The 23,456-nt window shown below is 38.3% G+C and overlaps 1 protein-coding gene across 2 annotated transcripts in view; it reads right to left on the reverse strand.

The window, feature by feature from the left end:
• The window catches only part of grid1a (glutamate receptor, ionotropic, delta 1a), a 221,555-nt gene extending 218,042 nt beyond the window's left edge, over positions 1–3,513 (reverse strand). The window contains exons 1-2 of one of the 2 annotated variants that reach the window (XM_017433071.3): positions 3,025–3,509; positions 1,567–1,722 (exon numbers count right to left, since the gene is read on the reverse strand). In XM_017433071.3, the coding sequence (XP_017288560.1) occupies positions 1,567–1,722; positions 3,025–3,103 (235 nt within the window). In that variant the 5' untranslated portion in view covers positions 3,104–3,509. Of the gene's footprint in view, positions 1–1,566; positions 1,723–3,024 lie in introns of both variants that reach the window. The other variant, XM_017433081.3, reaches the window with a different exon arrangement.
• Positions 3,514–23,456: the final 19,943 nt, after the last annotated feature.

Genomic DNA, 23,456 nt, shown 5'->3' on the forward strand with positions numbered 1-23,456 from the left:
TTATAGCCATTTTTGTGTTTGATAGGTTTGTTTAGCTGAGGCAGACATCTTGGATGGCACTTATTTTAAAAGGTAATCAGCATATCTAGTGATTCCAACCTGAGAGTTTCGTTAAAATCCATCCACTGTAGTAGTTCATGAAATTTTTGCTAACGCTACACACCAACAAACACGCACACAGACATGTGCAAAAACATTAACGCCAATTCACCTTCAACAGTGGGTGATAAATAGCACCACAAAGAAATTTTGAAGCTTTTGCACGCTGGCTTTGAGTTAAAGAAAAGGCAAAAAACCATCTGAGGATTATCATGAGAAGCCATTGTTAAGATAATTAACACGAGTTAAGTATGTATATTCTCCAGCAAGTGTAAAACTCCATCTTTCAATGCACAGCTGAGTTAATTAGCGTAAAGAACAAATGGCGAATGATTTGCTAGTCGGTTGGTTTAATTACTACACTTTTGCATCCCAAGCAACAGCGACAGTTAAATAAGCCAAAGTCACATATGTCTATTTTTCATCTTCTCTCTGCAGCCTGTAGCTGGAATCTCTCTGGGTACTTCGGATTCAATAAAAGAAACCAAGCAGGAGCCTGCTTCAAGTGAGGGGTTTAAGTTTAGAAAGGCGATGTGAATTAGAATACTAGATATCTGTGACATTGTTAAAGACCACGGCTAAATGACAACGGGGTAATTATAGCAAAAAGACAAGACATATTATCAGCTTTCTGTGCCTGTCAGGAGTACTATGAATAGCAATGAGTCATCAAAGCTTTTATGCAACTCGGGACAAAAGTACAGACTTTGTAGGGAAGAGCAGGGGACATAAACAGCTTCTGAAGGTCCCCAGGAACCTATTAAAGTCTTAATGATTCATTTTAATAGAATATTTTAATCACTTTTTTCCCCTTTTTTATTGTAGTCAACAGGGCCATATTTTAAGGTCTGAGAGAAATAACCTTGGCAAAAAAGAAAATGTGATAATTATTTGTCTAATATGTGTGGGCATGCACCATCTAACAGTATGTGGAAGCCAAATGACACAGATAAAACATCTCGAGCAAGGAAAAAAAAAACAGAAGGATGATAGAAGTGAGCAAGACAGTGATGCGCTCATTATTCAAAGAGGTTTAACGAGCCAACATTATTTCTCGCTCTTGAAATGACACAGTGCTGGAGCAACATTTGATCATCTTCAAATGAGTTTTGCTTGAAGCTGCTGAGCTCTAACTCAATGCTTCCACCTAGCTTTTCAACCACAGAAGACACCTTGCTTCTACTACAGTGGAGCACAGACAGGCGCACGTGCCAAAATATGCAAACATATCCCCAACTCACAGATGAATCATCATCTGTTGCTTTTCCGTGGGCTATTGAGGTGTTTTCTGATCAGAAGAATCAAGACTTTAAGGCGAAAAAGTCAAACTTCTGACCCCACTGTAACAAGGGGTGACTGAGAGCAAAGAGGACCGTCCATCTGGTGTGCCCCAGGCAATCAAAGACAGTCCTGGGAGGTTGAAGGTGTGTGTGCGTGAGATGGAGGGGGTAAGGGGGTGTCGCTTACCTTCCTGCACGGCCTGGAAAGGGTTGTTAGGCTCGATAAGTTTCACAGAGTGGGTGATTTTTTCGCTCTGCAGAATGTCGTCACTCAGACTCAGGTCTGAGATGGCGAGCTGGAAAATCTCGTCATCTCTCACAGCATTTTCCTCAAATATGGCACCTGTTGAGGGAAACAGTGAGTCATCTGGAGGGAAGGAACATTCCCATTCTGAAGCTGCAAGAAAGGGCTCTAATTTCACCTGCAATGTTGAGCTACAGCACAAAACTCAGAAACCTGTTGATACTTCTCAAACCCCATTCATCATTCTCAGCTCCTAAATTTGTGCAGCTGGTGAATCTCCAGTGTGTGACTTCAACTCTTTACACAGTGACAAGTTGTCTGCATGTAAAGATTTTCATTTGATGTATAAATTATTTACAGCACACCCAATAAACTAAATGTGTTTCATGTTCATTAGATCAATTGCACTCAACCTACTCAGCATTATAGACCTTATGAAGGAGGAATGATGTAGATAAACTGTCTCACTGCTCCCCCTATTCATCAAAATGACATCTGGGAGAGCACATACATCACAGAGAGGGGGTTTTTCGGGAAAGGGGGATATAATTGGAGTACATCCTAGTTATGCGGAGCATCAGCCAATATGATCTGGATGGAGTCCCACTGCTGTATACAGCCAGTGACTGAGCACCTGCTGCTTGCCAGACTGTTGCAGTAAACTGAGAGCAGCAGCAGCAGCAGCAGCAGCGGAGGAACACCAAGATGGAAATTTGCTCACAGTGACATTGACATTTTTATCAGAGATTACAAGGCCAGTCATTATGAGGAGCGAAAATAGCCGCGCTGCTGTTTCTGTACTCTAAAATAAAATGCGATGCGGAAAGAGAAGCAGCCGCATCCTCCATCTCTGCATCCCTGGGTTTGAAGTTTGAGTACAAAGAGGCTCTATGCCCTTTGCATCTCTAAAACCAAACTCCACCAGCACTCCCTCCCCCTTGTTTTTGACATTGCAGTCACGTTCTGCTGAAAGTTGAAGCTTGTTGGCTTCACGAGACGAAAAAAAAAGCCTCAGTAATTTGTCTGTTGGGCATCAGTCTCTTCTTAGCGTTAATAAAATCAGGCCCTTTTTTCTCCCTGCTCACTGTAATGCGTGTCTGCAGCTTGTTAAATCTAAAGGCAACGTCGAAAAGTGAGAGAAATGTTTGCAAAATGTAACTGAAAATGTAAGCAATGCCAAAATGGATGTGGCTGTAACCGTAAGAGGCACGGTCGCTTCGAAAACAGCAACTTTTCAACTGGTTTGAGAGTCAAAGTGTTGCTTAAAACGCAGGGATGCGAGCTGAATAGACTATTTATCCCGCCCTCTCACTGAAATCCTGTGATCAAGGCAGAATGAGGTGGCTGAGCTTTTATTCCCACCTGTCTGACAGCATTTTCTTTGCTCCATCGGACGCTTACCGATATGAATGATCGAGTCCGCTCTGGCCGAATTGCGTTGCAATATCCAAAAGGAAAAGCAGATCAGCAGCAACTCCATCTCGGGATTTCAGTGAAGCAGCTCATCCAAGCTCGACTCGGCTGTCCTGTACTGTCCAAACGGAGCTCCCAAAGAAAAAGGAAAATTAAAAAAAAAAGAAGAATAAAACCCAGTGAGAAATGGAGCTAATATCCTCCTTGTCGGAGCAAACACGTGGGGTGGAAAACTGCAGAAATGACCAGTTTTCCCCCCCCTCTGGGTTTGTTTTGAACCAAGCGGACCGCAGGAACAGGAAGGTGGGCTCAAAGGGACGAGGAGGAACCGATGGGGACCCGGGGTAAGACTGGCAGCCCGGTGAGAGACGGGCGCACCTCCCTCACTCTCGCTTCTCTCCCTGCGCTCCGGCGTCTAAAGCATGGCAAGCAGAAGGGAAATAAAAAAAATAGAAAAAAAAATACGGAGGAGGGACACCCCTGTAACTACACACGGAGAGACGCGCACATACACACTGACTCTCCTCAGTCCTGTCTCAGAGTCACGTGACTGCGGAGACTTCACGACTCTGCTGCCGTCCCGACGAGCCGGGCTAGAAATGATCTGGACTTGCCGGAGAAAGACGCGCGGAGGAGCCGATCATTGAACAGTTTGAGGCAGCGTGAGGAGGGCTTAACGAGGGGAAATACACGTTTGACCAAAGAGGTGAAAAGTCAGTGGAGAGGAGAACTTTTCTGTTGTGTTTTTATGGGTTTTTGTTTGTTTGTTTGTTTGTTTGTTTTAAAGTTGGTGGTTTTGGGGAGGTGGGAGGCAAGACAGGTGCGAGCGAGAAAAGGCGCCTGAGAGACAGCGGAGGGGAAGGATTTACGCACAGCTTCACCGCCCGACCGTACCGGAGTTGAAGGAGCAACATTCAGCAAAATGAAGGGAAACAGACACCTTTATGTTGAAATATAGTTTGTTTTAAGACTAACCGCTTCAGCTGTCTTGATGTCCATAAGGGATCATACTCGTTTTGTCTGTTTCTTTGTGCCATTTAGCTCCAAACCAAACGTCCACAGTGCCCTCCCTGCGATGTTTCCCAGCTGAAAGAAGAGGCCGAGGCATTGATAGGCATAACCTTACAATTAAAGGATATTTCTCGTGACTGTAATGCAAACGGAAGTATCTCTTAATTGTTTGGTTAAGTCTGTCGGAGGCGCAGAGAGAAAACTTTCAGCACCACCAGCAGCTGGACAGCTCCTCAACAGAGACAGCAGCACTTTCTGCTCACTGAAACTGCTCGTGTCTTTTCAAGAGACTTCAAGCCAGCAGGGGGGAGAAACAATTCATTAAACAACATCATTTGTTCTGTTTCATACAGTCTTGACTTTTTTTATTGTGGCAAAGTCTAAACTTACATCACTACAAAGTGTTTTTTAAAGATCTAAAATCACACACTACCCCTATTGGTTGCTTTAGATATTGCAGCTATACAAATAAATAAATAAATAAATAAATTCATAAATAAACATCAGACTCCTCCAATCTCTGTGTCATTTACATAAAAACGTAGACTAGAAGGCTTAAAAGGAGGCTTTGTTTGCAACACAGATTTAGACCATTTTACAATCCAAGTCATTTTTTCTGGAAGTGGGAACAAGATCATGTGCCTGCGCTTAAATATTTCATGAATGCCAACACAAGCACACACTCACTAATAACACACATACCAGAGTTAATAAGATCAAACACAAAGGAAAGAACAGTGTGAGAGTTAATTATTGGCCTTTGATCCCAGTTACAGTTAGTCTAACACAGAAAGATTAACCTTGAGATTTTAACATGACAGGCATCCAAAACTGCATAAAAAATTCACCACATCCTAGGGTGAGATATATATATTTATATATTTTTAAAATTCCTAATTTCACTGATATGGAGCAATGATGAAGAAGTTTCATCAGTATTTTTTTTTCTTTTAGATAGTGGCCTAACTTCCAATCTCAAAAAAAGCCCTTATGCTTTGCATTTTTTTCCTTTTTTATCATCACTATGTTCACTTTTGAAGTTCATTAGACTCTTTTTTTTCCCCTCTCATGTTGAGGCGAGTTACACATAATACACACATTTATTGAATAAGAATATCTTTTATCTATGTGTACTTTAAAGTAAAGTTAAACAAGCTATACCCAGACTATAAAACTAATATAATCAAGGCTATACCTGTGGTTCAACATGTGTTTTTGCTTCAGCATTGATGTTTATGAGGGAAAAAAGCATGGCTTCCTTGGTGAGGTTACTGTAAGTTTAACGTCTTTCTATTATTATAGCAATTACCATATGAAGCAGGTATGTTGAAATAAATCCATTATTTATCATCTGCATATAGATAGGTATTTAAATGAGTAGTGTCATGTGTTTTATGTCATGCACAGATGTGTTCAATGCATTAATAAGTAGGATATAATTCACATGACAGTAAGATTTCTTCCCTTTTTTGCTGGGTTCTATAGATAAATGCAGATATTTAAGGTTTATTGAGCAGTTGATTCAAACCTGCACAATTATCAGTGTCAAAAAAAAAGAAAAAAGTCATTTCAGCTGGTAACTTCATATTCACATCAGGGGGTGTCAACATGAGTTAGTCTGTCATGTGCTGCAAACAGTCACCGAGACATTGGCCAGCTATCTTCAGCATAGGTGAAAATGACTAGAAACACTAGTGTGACAGCTCTTCCTGCTGTCACACACACTAAAGATAATGGTAACTGTTTTATTCTTTTTGGTTTTCATTATTGTGAGTTTACATATTAAAGATTAGGTAGTTTTAGATTTTCATTTTCAATTAAACTTGTTTTTAGCCTGACTCTTTAGTTAACTATTTGCAGTGCACACATTTAGTTGACTTTATTTGTCAGTTGGCTATATTGTTTTTGATATGCAACAGATTAACTTTCTTTTTGTTTGAGTTACCAGTTTCCTTTGGAGTTGCTGCTGGGGTGCCACAAAGAAGAATCCCAGCCACTTTTCTTCTCCTTATATGGCATAATCTTTTCAGTGGGCCATACCATTCATTTGTAAGGGGAGGGGAAATTTATTTATTACTTGTTTAGTTTTCTTCTGTTGTGGGTCACCTAGTTCTGTTATGGGTCACTAGTTTTGTGTAGTAGTATTTGTTTTATTTAAGTTGTTAGTATTTCTGACCAGTATTAAGTTTTTGTATGTTAGTTTGTTAATTATTTACCCCTTGTGTGTCAGCAGTGGTCTGATCAGCCACTATTTAAGTTTCCCTCATGTCTTGTTTAGGAGGTCAGTTTTTTGTGCTCGAGCTGTGTGGGTTGCTGCCTGGGTTAAGGTCTGTTGTATTCACTTTTGTGTTAGACCCAATTCATTATTTTGAAACATTTTTTTCCTGACATTTTGTAATAAATTAAGAAGCTTTTTTGAACCTATTCAGTGTTTCTTTGGCTGGTCTGTGCAAATTCCTGACAACTAGTCATTTATGTTTATGGTTATGCGCAAAGGAGAGACAGACTTCTGCTCCTCCTTTTTGGAGAAAGGCCAGAGAGTGAATTTAGATTAAGTCAAGCTGTCACGTATTGAGAAATCAAAGCAAAAGAAAGGGGGAAGAAAGCATTGTTAGTGAGTTTTAAAAGACTTTTTACTCTAAATACTCCAACAGAAACTTTGCCCATCCTATTGATATGAGTGACTGGGTGCAGTGATGCTTGTGAAAATGTGAAATTCTGCCCATTTACTGTGTTGAACACATGCTTTGTCTCTATGTTGCTGGTCTCTGTCCCCATTGAGCTGTAACGCTATTGTCGAGTCACTGCTGTTGAGTGCAAGAATGGAAGTCTTTTTAATCTTGGGCTATTCAAACAAATGCAAAATTAATAACTGTGGCAATTTTGTTTGCTCTTATCCTTGTACATGAAATCCTAATTTGATATGTGCTGCAGAATAAGTCACAGCAAAATCACTTCATTAGCCTTCGGCCTTTATCTGTGGTCCATGAAAAGAAGTGGACAGAGCCAGCAGCGTGCAATCAAATGTACTGTACATCAACATAATTAGACCATTTGCTGCAGCAGCAGTCTTTCGTACATTTTGGTAATACCTATAATATTACCAGCAATAAATGCACTGAGATCAGCAAAAGACATATGCATTTATGACATAATTACCTAAATCTGTTGCTATCAGGAAGGCTAGACATCTGATGTTTTGAGTTGACTGAAGGGTCTGTCTGTCCTAGTGTGACCCTGGATGTTGTTTTATGAAGCCCCTGCACCGAATTGGAAGATGGGTTAAACCCGAGACAAGTTGAAAATCCATTCATGTCAAGCAGAAATGTGAAGGGAATAGCAATAAGTGTCTGCAGCGTTAGAGGTGAAGCAAGGCTTGCACTTCCAAATACACAGCCTGAGGTAACATTATAGATTAATCATGTTATGGGAAAATAAGCACAACCTCCATCAGACTCAGAATTTCAATGAGTGGATTGTTGACTATCTGCAACATTATATGTTTCAACTTTACACTGAGGTAAACCTGAGTGAAATGTGTGCCATGTTTTGGTGGAGAAAAAAAAGGTACATTCTTGGACAGAGGTTGTAAAAAAGGTAAACAAAAAAAAATGAAAGCGTATTTGGGTCACATTGCAGTCACAAACTCTGACAGCTGCCAAAGCACAGGTGTTGTGAGTTTTCCCAACTTGTAAAACTGCTCAGGATTCAATCACTAGTGTAGCCTTCAAACACTGAGCAGAGGCTTAATGTGATGCAGGCTTTATAACATGGTAGATCCACACAAGGTCGAAACCTGCTCTGGGTATCTGGTTTCTCACAACCGCACCTTTATGTAAAGATTCTGCCCAAAGCTGCCCATGTCTCAAAAAAAAAAAAAATCCTTTTTGAAATTCTTGTCTTGTTCCAATCTATTTCCACAAAAAAGAAAAAGAAAAACAAGAATAAAAGTTGAAAATAAAAAAAAAAAAGTGTAAACATAACGGGCTCTATGATCAATAGTTGTATCAGAGCTGCAGAAAGAGTCTGTATCTTTTTTCTCTCTGGATTTGTTTTATATAAAGCAAGCTGCTCATCACATGGGGAAAAAAATATGTAAAAAAAAAAAACTGTTCTGCTGTTTTGTTCTGTTGCTTTTTTGATTTTTGTTCCCCAACCACAAGTCTGAACACGAAAATATTACACAACTGCAAGGGGGTTGTGGTTTCTCCCATGAAAAATAAAAGATGTACATATAGATGTGGTCTGGGTTTTCCTTGGTGTTGTTGTCCAGAACTCTGTTTTTATTCTGATCTGGAAAAACATAAGGAGTGCAAAATCTCATAAAGGTATAAAAACACTAATATCTTACAAGAATGGGAAAAAACACCCTAATTCTGTTTAAGTAACTGTGTTCATTTAGAAAATAATACTCATTATTTCATAATGGAACATAATTTTGTTATTCTAACATAGACTCCCTAATACTGAACATTAGTGAGATCTTTGGAGCACTAATTTTGCCTGGAGAGATGTTGACAATTCATACGCCTAATAGCAACTATTTAGCCATTTGTTTTGGGTGCCCCGAGCTGCACTATTGAACCCGAATGCCTGAGTCAGACATTTCTCTCCAGCTGTGCCTGCAAGACAGTCATTAGTTGATGGGGTTCTTTGAAGGGGAGCCAATTAGCAGAAGCACTCATAGAAATATACCTGCAATAGAGGTGTGATTTGCAATCAGATCAAACAAAATCCTTTGAGCATCTTTAGAGCACGTCAGTCTGATTATCGTCCACTGCTGAAAGGCAAAGGTGGATATGCTTGTTTGTGTGTCTTTGTGTGTCAGTCTGTTATCAAAATATCTCATGAACCACTGGGCAACCTTCATTAAAACCTTCAGAAAATAATTATTGGATGTACATCTACAACTGATTAACTTGTGAGGTCACCCCAATTCAAGATGGCTGACCTTTGTGATGTCAGTCAGCCAGCTGACCTTACAAGATACAAAACTGTCTATAACTGGTGTGGTAGTAGCTAAGAATTACTCAATTCCCATATTTTGAGCACAAGATTTGTGTTTATTTTGCCATTAACTATTTGGAATCAACACTGTCTGTTAATATCTCATGAACCACTGGACACACTTTCATAAACCTTTCAGAAAAAATTTATTGGATGTTCATACACAAGTGATTGACTTTTGAAGCCAACCCAATTCAAAATGACCACCACAGCCAACTCACCTTAGAAAACATGTCTATAATTCAGTCAATTTTATAAATATTGAGCCAAATTTTAGTGAAGCTGTAGCTGAGAGTCATTCGCAACATGTACTTCAAGTGCTTTCCTTTGAGCATGATCTTTGCTTAAAACATTGTCAATTAGTGTGGAAGTTAATCCTGTTTGTCTGTTAGCAAAATGCCTCATATATGATTCAAGATGGTCACCACAGCTAATCAACATTAGCCAACACAAAAATGACTATGTTAGTCAGTTTTACAAATATTGAGCTAAGATTTGATGATTTAGTAGATAGTCATAGATAAGATAGTCATCCTTAACACATATTATGACACACAATATTGTTTGATACATTCAAGGTTTGGCCAAAAAATGGCTACAATTGTGTAGTTTCTCAACAAAAGAAGATTTTAGTCTAAAACCCTGGCATTAAAGGCTGTGGGTGATATACATTCCTCGAAGGAATGCTCGGCCTTTTGTTTATAAATAAATTCAGTATTAAAAACAAAACACTAAAGATATACAGGAGAACATGCATAATGGTGAAGTGTCTAATTGTTTAATAGATCAATTAAAATGTGTATTTTGCAATTTTTCTAATTTTAACTAAGGACAATATCAAAAAATGCATTTAAAGGAGGTAATTGTGGTCTAACATGAAACCATAAAACCATCATGAAACCCTTCAACAGTCCAAATGGTTCTCTGCTGGCTTCTGTTAGCTCCAGAAGCGAAAGGCTCTGCTTGTAGTCATTATCTTTGTGTACAAAAATGAACTCTGACACCAATATTACAGTGTAATAGGAGACAAAAGCCCAACTGACAGCACAGCCTCCAATAAGCAATAATCTAATCTTGTCAAATTTGAATTTCAGCACTCTGGAAATCCAGCTCCTACAGAAGTAAAAAACAAGTGTCTGTCTGCTTTTTCGTGCAATTTCCTTTTTCACTTTCTCTCCTGCTGTTCCCACATCCCTCCTCCTCCTCTCTTGTTCTCTCACTGCAGCCTTCACACATGTACTTGAAAGATCTTTCGCTCGCTCTTATATTAGGTGTAAGAGGTGGAGATGACAAGATTCTTAGTATGCTGCTCAGTTCCTGGTCTTCTTTTAACTCAATATGGTTCCTCCCTTCCCTTCGGCCCTCAAGAATACTTTTTTAACCTCCTGAGACACTGCGTCCTCATATGAAGACATTGCATTGGAAAAAATGGCCACCAAACAAAAGCTTGGGTCTCAGGAGGCTCGGCTCTTATGACAAAATCTAACACTTTAGGAGTTACTAGCATGAAATCAAATTGGAATTTGCAGCGGCTCCAAATGTGTGCTTCCCACTTGACTACTTTTGCGAACCTCATTCTTATAATCACCAGAGCTTCTGCACAGATCTGTTTCCTTGCAGCCATTTAACTCTCAGCCATGATTTATCAGCACCCCTGTGAATCTGCCGAATCCAGTGCTGAGAGTATGCAGGCAAAAATCACTTATTAAAGGAGAAATTATTTGAAAATAAAATCTCTGCAGCTGCAATTTTCCATTCACTTGGGTAATTATCCTTCAAATTTGAGGTAAGTGACAAGAGTATCCTGTCGGTTGATTAATTAGAATGGGATTTCAGAAGAAAAGGAAAAGATCAAGTAGATTAATTAGTGTAAGGTGGAATCTGATGTTGCCGCTCTTTTACAATAACTATAACATTGCATTTCATGACAAGGTGCCAAGTGGTCCATTCAGCCCCACAAATAGGATTAGATATTATTCTGTTGAGGCAAGCCTTGTATTATTTTCTATACAGGTGGCAAAGGTTTAACACTAACGCTAAAGTCATGAATAGTCTAATAAATGTAGACTAAATGTGACTTTTATTTAGATTGAAAGGAGTTCCCGTGAAGATGAGAATGATGGGAACATTAACCCTGCACTCCTTTTGTTCCGGCTACACACAATTATGTCTTTGACAAGTCTGAATATGGGTTTCTGTGAAAGGAAGAATAAGAATAGGTCGTTTTTTTGGAGAGTATCTAAGATCAGAAAGGCCCACTTCGTGCACGAACAAGGCTGATTAGAAAAATATCAAACAGAAATCCACAAAAACGTTTTACTGCAGATGAAACAAGCATGTATATTTACACATATGAATGTGATCAGGATTTTTTTTTTTTTTTTCACCAAAGTCTTGTTTCACCAGAGTTTTCGACACCTGGCAAAGAGGGGGAAAAAAGAACATTTCCAGCCTCAAGGACATTTAAATACCTTGGATGTGAAAATGAGCTCGCTCACCTTCAAGCTAATTCAATGTCAAGGAAATATTTCATGGAAACCATGGGCAAAAAAATTTGGTATTGTCAAAGAGTAGGCCAAACACTCACTTAAAGGTTATTCTCCCATTCATTACTTGTCAGAAACAGCCTTCTGCAACCTTGTAACAGTCAAAACCAAAGCTCATTACTGACCATCACTGCTCATCCCTGGCCTTGAGCAAACTCAGTGGCTGCAGGTCTGATTGTTTAGGAAAGGTAGTAGCAGTGAGAAGAGAAGGTAGTCTGGGGGAAAGGGTTGAGAACCACTGCTCTACATCATCATTACTGGCAGGCTGAGCAAACATGGCAGCGGCTGCTTGCTCCTGTAAGATTTCTTGGTTCCTTAACCTTCCTACTCTCTTAGCGTTCAGTACAGGTCCTCTCACTGTGACTGCATCCCATGAAGTCTCAACTGTTGGTGACTTAAAGTCATTTCTACCTCTAGCAGTTTTGTTCCACAACACTTAATATTCTTTTAGTTTAAGAGAAACAGTTTCTTTTGGCCCTGAAGTGGTGGACTGGACTCCTCTGTCACATGACATTGTATTATCAGAATTTCAATACATTGGAAAAATACCCATCAGATCAAATAATATAACTGCAGCACTATATCACACTTCCATACAGTAATTACTCCATTAAAATCAAGGGTTCCAGATTAGGTGCTAGAAATTAGAGCATCGTCATGGACTGACACGTGGAATCTGACATTTAAGGTTTACAGTTTGCTTTGTTATTGAAATGTGTGGTATCATCAAGCAAAGATCTAAAAATAACAACTCAGAAGCCTTCAGAACAAAAGCTTGTGAAAGCCTGTGAGTCAGCTAATGGATTTAAAAGGATCACCAAGTTATTTTAAATTAAATGAGTAAATAAAATGACCTCCACCATTTTTACTCCAAGAGGAGTAAGAACCAGCCATTTTTCCCCCCTGGAAAAGTTGTAAAATCACATGCAGATTGGAGGTTTAAATTACTGAGTCCAAATTCATTTGAAAGGTTGAATCTTTCTAGAAATAAAGATGGAGAGGGGTCAGTGTGAAAAACTATGCAAACAAACAGATAAATAATTTAAGAGTAATGTCTCTGGAGTGAAAAAAAATTGAGATTCATGATCTACAGTGCATGTTTTTAATCATCACATCAGAAGAAATCTACAGAAATACCAAAAACCAGTTTGACCATTCGTGATATTCACGTCCTCAGGCAATTCTGCATTAAAAATATAAATGAATTTGTAGGGAAAATCCCAGGATGGTCCTAAAAACCTATGAAAACCACCACAAGGGAGCAAAATGTAATGCTGCATCCAGCAATGGATCCAGCAAGTGGAAACCCTACCAAAGCATGCAAGAAATAAATTATAGATGCATGCATGAAATGTGGCATATATTAAGGTCCACATTTGTAAAGGCACCAACATTCTTCGTAACTACATATAGGTTTTGATGAAAAGACATTTGTAAACAGTAAACGACATTTTTTTTCTTTGAAAAGTAAAGAAATAATGATCCTGCTTGTTTCAGTAAAATAGTGACAAACCATAGCATTGCTGAATGACCTGAACTCCTACATTTAAAATCTGTCTTAATGAAAACATTTTGGGGTATTATGGTATTTAAAATACAAGAAAAGACTAAGGAAAAGGCTGAAATCTCATTATAGGAGATATTTAGGATACGTTTCTTATTCAAACTAAAGCAATATTTCTCCTCAAATTCCAAACAAATCAAAGTTGCCATAACCCAACAGAAAATCATCCTGCTGCCATCAAATAAAAATGCATAAGCAATTGTTTCAGAGTTTAATCCTTTGCTCCATATTAACTTTAATATTGCCTTTAGTAAGTTGAAAATCTTTGATTTTTCTTTTCAAGCTTCACTCCTATTTTATTTTGAAAATAGGTTTGTTGAGTTTAAATGACTGCCTATTACTCCAAAATGGGCAAATCTAGCAAAGATTGGCCATTGTATGCAAAAAGGGATCCAAAAAAAGGAACTTACTGGGTCTGCAGGTAACTCGTGCAATTGTTGCTTTTTTTCAGTCTGAAAGACATTATCCAAATTGAGCCTGAATGGGAATTGTGCCAGAAGAAAAACCATTTTGCTGTCCAAAAAGAACATTAGAGCAAACCAACAGTATGCTAATGAACATAAACTCAAAGACCTGGGGCCTCATCTTTAAAGGAGATTTCAAATCAATTTTGATATTAAAAGTGACTTAATCAAAAATTACACATAAGCAGTTATCTTTAAAGCCTTTCTTTGGCATATAATTGGACGTTTATATAAAGACATTTTAAAATGCATTTTTTTTCTCCCTTTCATCCTTATTCTCTCAATCAGTGACACACTCCCATGATGTGTTTGCTAAACCAAAATCTATCCGTGGCATTAACAAATTAAACATGTTGGATGGGTTTGATCTATTCCACTCCCCTGGTTTTGTTGAGATTATGTGAAGGGAAATAAGGGCACCTCAACTAAAATGTATTTGAAGGTGTCAGACTACAAGTATATGAGGTTTAAGTAGGAGTGAGACTTGGTAGACTTGTCACCAAAACGTCAAAACTCTTGAAGCTCAATCTCCCAAGATATATGAAGCCATGTCATGTTTCTGAAACCTCATGTGGTGGATTTACAAGTTATAGCAGATCATTATTGGCTCTAGTATCTTGATCATGACACATAAAACTGTAGCATTTGTAGGTCAGCAGAAGTATGGGCCAGATTGTGACTACTGTAAATGTAAAGCTGTTAATAGAACAGATTCAAGGTTTGTTGTAAAACTATCAGTCTCTTGGTTTTTTTTTCTCTCTCTCTCTCTTTTTCATTTTGCCTGCCACAGGCCTTTTCTGGCAGGGTAATATTTTGTCTCTATTTCAACTTTTTCTCCCTTTGCTTCAGGCAGCTTCTCGCTTGCTGACAGATGATAATGCTTATTCACAATGACCTTGACAGGAAAATTGTGTGTTTGGTCAGGAAAATTGTGTCATTCCTCCTTTCAGCCAAAGGAATATTTTATACAGAGGAGCGTTTTCTGGTGCTGGTTCAGTTTGTTTAAAGTCTGATTTAACTAGAGTGCCATGACATCTGTTTCATCACCATTTTGAAGAGATACTTTGATGATATCTGAGGGTTTAGTTCAAACTACACATAATCAATAGTATAAAAGGATTTTCAATTAGGGCATTAAATAGAAAATGTCAGTTTCAAGGCTTAGGAAAAGACGTGATTAATGTTTAAATGCAACCTGTAAGAGATTTAAACTTATAGGGAAAATGATTTACAGGAAAGAAACGCCTCAAGGGTGTAGTTAAGTTTGAATAGTATTTTGATATTTAAAACAGAGATTTGTATATGAGTCGATCTTACTAAGCAGCAAGAGAAACGGCTCATTCTTTTCCAAAACTCACCAGATTTGAACTTTTTTTCAAAGTTGTGTTTCCACCAGGACTTCAGTTGGGATGAAGGTGTGTGTGTGTCTTTGTGTATGTGTGTGTGTATTTGGGGGGTAAAGGATGAGACAGATGCAGCATTTTTACTCATATCAGCACTGAGCCACTGTTTTGCTCCAGTGTTTCAACATCTTTGAATCTTCTCTTCAGAAGTGCTAAACTGCTTCCAGTATTTTTTTTTCTTTCCTTGTGTACTTGTTTATCTCATATTGTGAGTACTCAAATCCATTTACACAGCCACATTGTGGTGTCTCGCTGCCTTTTGGAGACAAAAATCCAGGGTGAAGACTTGTTTTAGAACTAGAGTAAAATAAAGATTAGGCAAGTTATGGATTAGGCTGGTTGCCTGAAAATGAATGAAAGTCTGTGATTGGTTTTTGTTGCTCCTATTGGCTGTTTTTTTTTCCCCGATTGTGAGTGGAGCTGGGTCACTGTTAGAGATACAGGACACCTGACAAGGTAGCAACAGACCTGTTTTACACATAAACATTTATTAATACCCAGACACAGGGAGGGAACATGCCCCTCATCCATCTTAACTCTGGCTCTCAACTCTGGCTCCAAAAAGACAACATGGCAGTGCCCATAAACCGAATCCTGCTGGCTTCAATTTTAAACAACGGGAGGTGGCAGAGACACTTCATCCGCCCTTTTTTATGCTGATGATTTCTCAGCAGAAACTTTTACTTGAACCAGCAGGACAAGAACGAGGCTGGTATTGGTAAATCTTTAACCTGAAGGCCAACAATCCAATAAAATAGAATTTAAATACTTGATAAATAATAAATCCTAATTATTTTATTAAAACCAAACAATGACTTTTTAAAAATAAGGACTTGACATGTGGTATTAATTAGATATTTATGTAAAAATATACTATATTGTTTTTACTGTAAAGTAATTGGATGTGGAAGTGCTTCATGAAGTATTTTGAAGTGTCGCTGGCTTCTCAACATCTGCTTTGTTAATCTGTGCAGCTGGTCAAAACAGATCGATCACAGAAAATGAGTTGATGAAGAGCACATCGAATGAATCAACACACTTTCAATCAGATGGCACTAATCGCCTTTATGTTTGTTCTGATATGCTGTTTAGTTGTTCGCAGAAACTTTACTTGTATATTATCTGCTAGACCTAAACTAGATCTTTAATAACAGATCTTGACTAGACCCGCGTTTGCCTCACCCGCTGACTTTGATGAGCAAAACTAACAAAGTTGAAAGACATTTCTAAATCACTGAAGCACAAGTTATTTCATTAATTTCAAATGGTTTAGGTAAAAAGAATAGATTTTTTTTAATTACTTACACATTCAGCCATTTTCATTTACTTAATTGAGGTCAGGTTGTAGGGGCAACAGGTGTATGCGGAAAACCCGGCCATCACTCTCCAGCTCCTCCTGAGGGCATCTCAAGGTGTTCCAGGCTAGGAAGGATTAGATAAACCCTCCAGCAGGTTCTGCTATCTACACTCGGTAATGTTTTAAAGTTGGTTAAACAAGTTATTAAAGTCTGGCGTATGCTGAAGTATGACATGACTTTGAAATTTAGCATAAATGCTGGTAGTTGTAGGCGGCCACATAACATATATTGTTTGGGTATTTGGTCTGTTTGCTTTGGTTTACAAGAGGTGGAGATTTAGTGCTACCAGATCCCTAACGAGCCTCCAATTTATGTTGCCAGCCAGCTTGTTGGGCAGCAACTTAAAACAGAAACTGAAAACCTTAGTTTGAAAAATAACCTTATGTAATAAAAAAACAAGCAGGCAATCAGTCTATGGTAAAAGTATTGACCACAGCAGCAGAAAATGTACTAATCACTACCTGCAAGACACGCCAGGCAGGTCTTATCTTAACACTTTTACAGGTGCAGCTAAAGAAACTAATTAGGACAAAGCAGCCCATTCACCACGCAAACACCTGCTAAGCAAGGCCAGTGAGGATGTAAAGGGGCATAAGTTGTGAAATTATTAAAACACAACTTTGGGTGTATGATGTTCTGTGTGTTTATACAGAAATTACACAAAGACACGCACACAGACAGAACAGTCCTCCTCTCCCATCTGTGGACCCTTAAATAAGATGTGAGTTACTGGCACATTCTTGACATACACACCTTGCTCTGAGTAATTAATACACTGAGGGATAAAAGATGGAGCTGCACAGAGATAAGTTTTTTAATTACTTTTGCATATGAAAACCCCACTTCAGACTGTATTCAGTAATTTTTCACGCTGTGCTCCAGAGTTTATAAATATCAACTCTGCTTTGGGGAAAAGCATTAAAAAAAGAAAAGAAAACCGAAGAGCACATAAAATAAATTTGAAAACTCTTTTAAATTCCATTAAAAAGACTTTATAATGAATGTCAAGGTACAAGATCAAAAAAGTTGCTTCCCTACAGAAAATGTAATATTTACATTCAAGACTACAAACTCTCAGACTAAAACTAGTCCAGAGCAGCATGTAAATTTTATTTTATTTTTTTTTAAATAGCAGTCTTTTCATTCTTTAGATGTTTGCTTTATTTAATTTGATAAAAATGAACTGGATGTTGCAAAGTATTTCACTCTCACTCTGTAGACTTGAACTTTTCTTGTTGTGCTCCACTTTGTGTCTAGTGGTGACTGGGGGACTGTGGCTGCTGCTCTGAGCCATTTAATCTTTAAATAACTGGAGAGAAAGCTGCGCCATGTTCTGGGTTTATTGTTGAGCTACATCAACAGGAAATTGGTCAAATGTAGGGCTTCTTCTCTAGGTGCTTTTGATTCTCTCCTGCCATGACATCCAGCATGCTCTGGAGGAGAAAAAAAAGCATCAGAATCTCCACCTCTTGGTCTGGTTTCTGGCTGAAAAAGGGTGGATATTTTTCCATCTCAGCTGAGAGTGCATAACTGCCAAAGGGGTTTCAAAAGTGCAGGAAAAATATAAAAAAAAACAAGGGATGTGGGATGAAACATATTGTAAGGAAGATTAGAAAAACAAGATTAAAAAAAGAGATATTCACAATATTCCAAGTTATTTAAAAATCAGCTTTTGTATGGTAAAAGTCTTCATAAAAATAGGCAAAAATATTCCAAAACCATAGTGCATGTACTTTACACATACAGAGTCTATAGTTACAAGATAAGCTGGACTTAAAATATCTAGTCCATTTACACCCAAGGCTGAGTTTTCAAGCAGCTGGCGTGCATCAGTGCACAGAATCGGCTAGATCGAAGCCTGATTATGGTTCTTTGTTTCCTAAAGACAAAGAAAAATCCCATCTCAGCTTCATCGACAACAAAGAAAAACGTTGTCAGTCACAACTATGTTGTGAGTAGAGCAATTAAGTGTGGCTTGTTTGAATGTGTCTCAAAGTACAAAAACAAACAAAATGCCAATTAATTTTCAGAAACTGCTTGATTTGTTTTGAATGGAGGTGTGGCGCAGGGGTGGTTTGTGCAAGTTTTATGAGGGTGAACATCCTTGCTCTAATCCAGCGCTCCTTTTTCAATATGCTGTGCTTCATCTGTTTCCCCACTGAGTTAAAATGCAAATGAGCAAACTGCTTTAAAAAAAAGGAAAAAACATGTTCCGTGTCAGACGGTTAACAACCTTCCTGCTGGGTGATTGCAGCAAGACAAGCGTGCCGATTGAAAAACACTAAAAGAATTCGGCATGTCCACTTGGGTTATTCAGTTTAGCCGGACTCGCGTTAAAGTGTGAAGGCTAATTAAAACGGCATATCAGAAGATCACATCTAGCTTTAAGTTCAGCTGTGGAGAATCATCAAAAGTTTTTTTTTTGTTTTTGTCTTTTCAAAAACTGAGATTACGAGTGGATTAATGAGTGGGGAATCAGTTTTCAAACGTCCATTAAAACATTCACACTCGAGCTATTATCTGTTGTTGGTTCTCTTGGGTTTAGATGTGTGTTAAACAGAGTTTCCTCCACAAACAGAATTTTAACCACACACTGACATGGAAAAAAACTAATTTTCACATGTAACAGATTTGAAAATGTGACCGCGGCACATGCAATACAGCAGTCCTTTGGAGCGATGATAAATAGGGAGTCAGTGGAGAGGAGTTTTCCTGCAGTTTTGAGGCTGGTGAGAGGAGGAGATTGACTGTTAAAGTTTTTGACAAACCAGCAGTGAAATTACTCTCTCCCACTCTGTCCTATTCCAGTCTCTCCTCCTGAACAGCACAGCTACAATCACCACCTCCAGACCTGGCAATTGAGAGAGAGAGAGAAAAGCTGTTCAGTCAGTGAGCAGTTGTGCAAGTGTCTCTAAATGTGAGTGCATGTTGGCAGCCCTGGCTTTCGTGTGAACATGTACATCTGCGTGCTTGTCTGCAGGAGAGTTTCATTATGCAGGGGTGGATTCCCTCCAGCAGCCAGTTAGGTTGATCTCAGCATCAGCGCCTCAGACTGGATTCCTTATATGACACAGAGCTCAGGCACTCAGAGAGGAGCTCGTCTTGCGGCCCTGTGCTGCTCGCTGAGTCAATTTTGAGCCTCATAATACTTTCAAAATCATCGCTCCATTAGCCGGGACAGAAAGGGAAATGTTGAGAGGGGTGGGGGAGATGGGGAGATGCAGAAGTGACAAACTAGACAAATCTTATTGATTTTTCCCTTAGAGGTGATCATTCAGTGCAATGGAGCATATTTGGTGGTTTTTCGAGCTCTTTGATGATAGATTTTTATGGAGCAAGGATTACGAGGTCAGGTGCCTGAAAGAGCAGCTCTTAACTAAAAGTTAAAGACCATTTAAAGAGGTGTTTAAGCAAGACCGTTTGAAAATACTGCCTTAGGTATTAATTACAAGCAACATTACTCGGTGACAACACCAAGATGCAGCACATTACCTGTGACAGATGCTGTTTTTTTACAACACCCCCACTCTTTCTAATACCCATTTACAAGCTACTTTAGCATTTTATGACCTCTGTTTATTTAAATACTTCAAATGTTTACATGCAATATTCCATACGTCATAAACCTTAAGAAATTACAGTGTTCAGAGGGTCATTCTGTTGCTTGAGACATTAACCTCAGAATGAATCGAACTTTAAATTTGGCTGTAGCCGAGTTGCGATAGGAAGCAGCTCACTAAGTAGATAATAGCACTCAATGTACAGTTTCAGCATTTTTCTGACACGTTCCACATTATGATAGGCCCCTTTATGTATAGACACATTATTGTATCAGTAATTTCCCAAGGGGAGACTTTGGTTTCCACAAAGGATTATGAAAATAAAAATGTGTTCAGCATAAAGGGCTGTCAGACCATATGATTAACGCTATGTTCATTTGAATCTGGCTCCCCTTGTCGAGGCCATCTTGGCAGTAACGAATGAAGTACCAGGTGTCTTGTGGGCAGCAGACAGGACATGTAGGAGATAAGCAAAGTCTGCACCCTCCTGCCAAAGGACACGGATAATTATAATAGAACTCATGCATATTCTTGCCTGCTGGCTCCATTTTGAGACAAGATAACTATGGTAATCTGACTTGCTGTAAAAAAAAAATTAGCCCTTAATACACACTTGTAGCTCATTTGACAAGTGGTCATAAAATTGGATTTCATGGCTTCAAGGGTTAAGTAGCGGTCTAGTAATTGCTTTGGTACAGTAAATGAATACACAAACAACCGTGTTGATGTTCCATAACTTAATTAGCATTTCTATGTTGTTCATACAAATAAACACAGACCTTTTGTGTATGCTAAGCCCCCCAAAAATTGTACTTTTAGCACAATTTTCTGTTTGACCGTTTTTGTAAATTCTTCTACATGTATGACAACATCAAATACACTTTCTTTTCTCTTGGAATAAATCACTACCTCTGAGTCTTTTACAAAATAAAATTCTTAACGTAGCTAAATAAACTTGCGTTTGCTTGTAGAAACACAATAGTCTTACTTTCACAAAAGCAAAATAAACTGAGGGCTGGAAATAACTGCAGGAATGCAAGAGCAGAAAGGACAAAAGCAATAGAAAACAAAGAATAAATATACCGAGGGACACCTTGAAGGTGGTCTGATTGGGGGAAGCAGGACACGAGTCAAAATGAGACAATTGAAGAAAAGAATAAAACAAGAAACAGAAATGGAAAAGTCAGTTGACCACTGTGGCTGAGACAAAACTAGAAAACATACACTTTTTACACTGCCAGAAATAAGATAATGAACAAAAAAAATGTGAAGATGCACCTTTTTGTTGACAACTGCCAATAAAATTGTTAAAGAAAAAGAGAAGTTGTCTCAAACAGTGACTTCAGTTTATGTTAATAAAAACAAAACAAAGCAAAAGTGTCTTACTAATGCAATATACAAATATCAGAAAACTTTAATAATGCCAGGGGGAAAACTGCATAAGTTGTGTTAAATTTGTTCTTAAAACTACATATTTAGTTCTAAAGTATTTGTCAAAAATATCATTTTTCCTGTAAAAGCAGTAAAGTGTGTTTTATTTGATTTGATTTGACTGAATAATTGATTCAGTCGCATTGGATCACAATACTGAAACTGCCAGTGTAACCAAAATGCAACAACAGTTAATAAAACTGTGCATGATGGTTCTGTTTACTAAATTACTCTCTTTTTTTTTAAGAAATTGATTTTTTTGTACTTTATTTGGTCAACATTCAAAGACAACATGCCAATATGTAAACTAAATCTCTCCGCCTGACCCATGTTCTCAACCAGCAGGGGCTCAGAGTAATTCAATATTTCTGTTGTTAACCTTTTCATCCAAAGTGAATTGAAAGGGCTTAAATAAGCTGGCTGCTCTTGTTTCAATAAGCACTGCTGTGAGACCTGAGTAATGGAGCAACTATCAGCTCTCAGCTTGTTCATCCAACAGCAATCACTTCTAATGAAAACAAAACAATCAATACACTTGTATTTGCTTCGTGTCAATGTTCAGTGTTGACCTAAAGTTTTACAAGAGCAGATATCACATTTATGAGATTCTGCGTGAGGCAACATTTATTAATAACCCTTTTAAACTCTCTGTAGTGTAATATGCAAAAATGGTATATTAGTTAATGTTACATTAATTTTAAACACTGCGTTCAGAAAATAAATGCACCTCCGGATGTGCATGAGCTACATGATAATGATGCCAAACTGACTCAAGGAAAGATTTTGGTTCTGAGCCTTCGGGCATTTATTATCCCGTTAAAAAGAGACACTGATGTTTTCTATTTTTATCATCAATAAATGCTTCTGTATATGAGTAAAACCCTTTGATATACATTAGAGACACACATGATTACATTTCAGCAGGCAGTTGAGGAGTGTTTTTAATCTCTTCCCTTGGTATCTCTTTTGATCTGTGATACACGGAGTGTGTGGATATATCAAGATATTGTTTGGAAGTAAATGTGCTCTTCACTTTTAATGTTTTTCAACTTGACCTGCTTATTAATGTATATATCAAAGATCTGGTCAAAATGTCGCCTTGAAAACAATCCTTTTACATAAGTTAATAAAGTGTATTGATTAAAAGAAATCTGTTATTTATCATTTCTCATATATATAAGAATTAATGGTTCACAGATGAGTGTTTCTGCTGGGCTAGCGTTCATGATTTAAATTCCAAAGAAGGAAGAAAGAGGGGAAAAAGTAGAGTTTTAAATGTGTTCTCAAGGCGCAGTTCTAACATCAGCTTTAATGAGCATCAGCATCTGTGTACGAAGCTGTGTTCACTTGTGTAATGAACCACAGAGGCCTTTAAAATAAACATGAGTCTTGGGAATAAAAATCGATGATTTAACAGTGACGAGGTTAAAGCAGCGTGACTCACCTTTGAGTCCGCAGCCACGGATCAATCGCTCATTCACATTTTGACCAGAAGCTAAACCTCCAGAGGGCAAAGGTGGAAAAAAAGAGGTCAGTGGATTCTACAGAGGCGGTGAGAAGAAGTCACGCCAGCAGTCACGTTTGGTGGTAGGTTGAGTGGAAATTTTTCCTTTGCAAGTTACATAAGTTGGCATTCTGAAACAGTCATGTCTACAGGCTTAAATGTTGGCGAACAGTTTCTGAAAATGTTTGAAACACTGTACAAGCATCATGCTGGGAATACAAAAGCAACAGATTTTGCACAGGAGCGAAGGCTAGTCCCTTTAGAGACTCTGTGCTTCTGCACAGAACATGAATTCAACTGATCCGCTGCACTTCATGACATGTTTGCTCGCGTCTTAAACAAAACGTGAAGTGCAGTCAGTGGATAAAATTTGTGGTATTTTCATTTTTCTATTGCCATGTTTGGCTTGATATGTGACTCGAGAGTCGAGATTAAACACTATGAAGCGAATGCATCAGCTGTCACTGACTCTTAAGGGCAAAATAAGATCTGATTTTCACTTGGGGGACATTATCACATCCAGGCTGAGCTGTAATTCGCTCGCTCTTCCTCTGAGATCCTTACAAATAGGT

The sequence above is a fragment of the Kryptolebias marmoratus genome, linkage group LG22 (genome assembly GCF_001649575.2).
Source record: "Kryptolebias marmoratus isolate JLee-2015 linkage group LG22, ASM164957v2, whole genome shotgun sequence".
NCBI classification, from domain to species: Eukaryota; Metazoa; Chordata; class Actinopteri; order Cyprinodontiformes; family Rivulidae; genus Kryptolebias; species Kryptolebias marmoratus.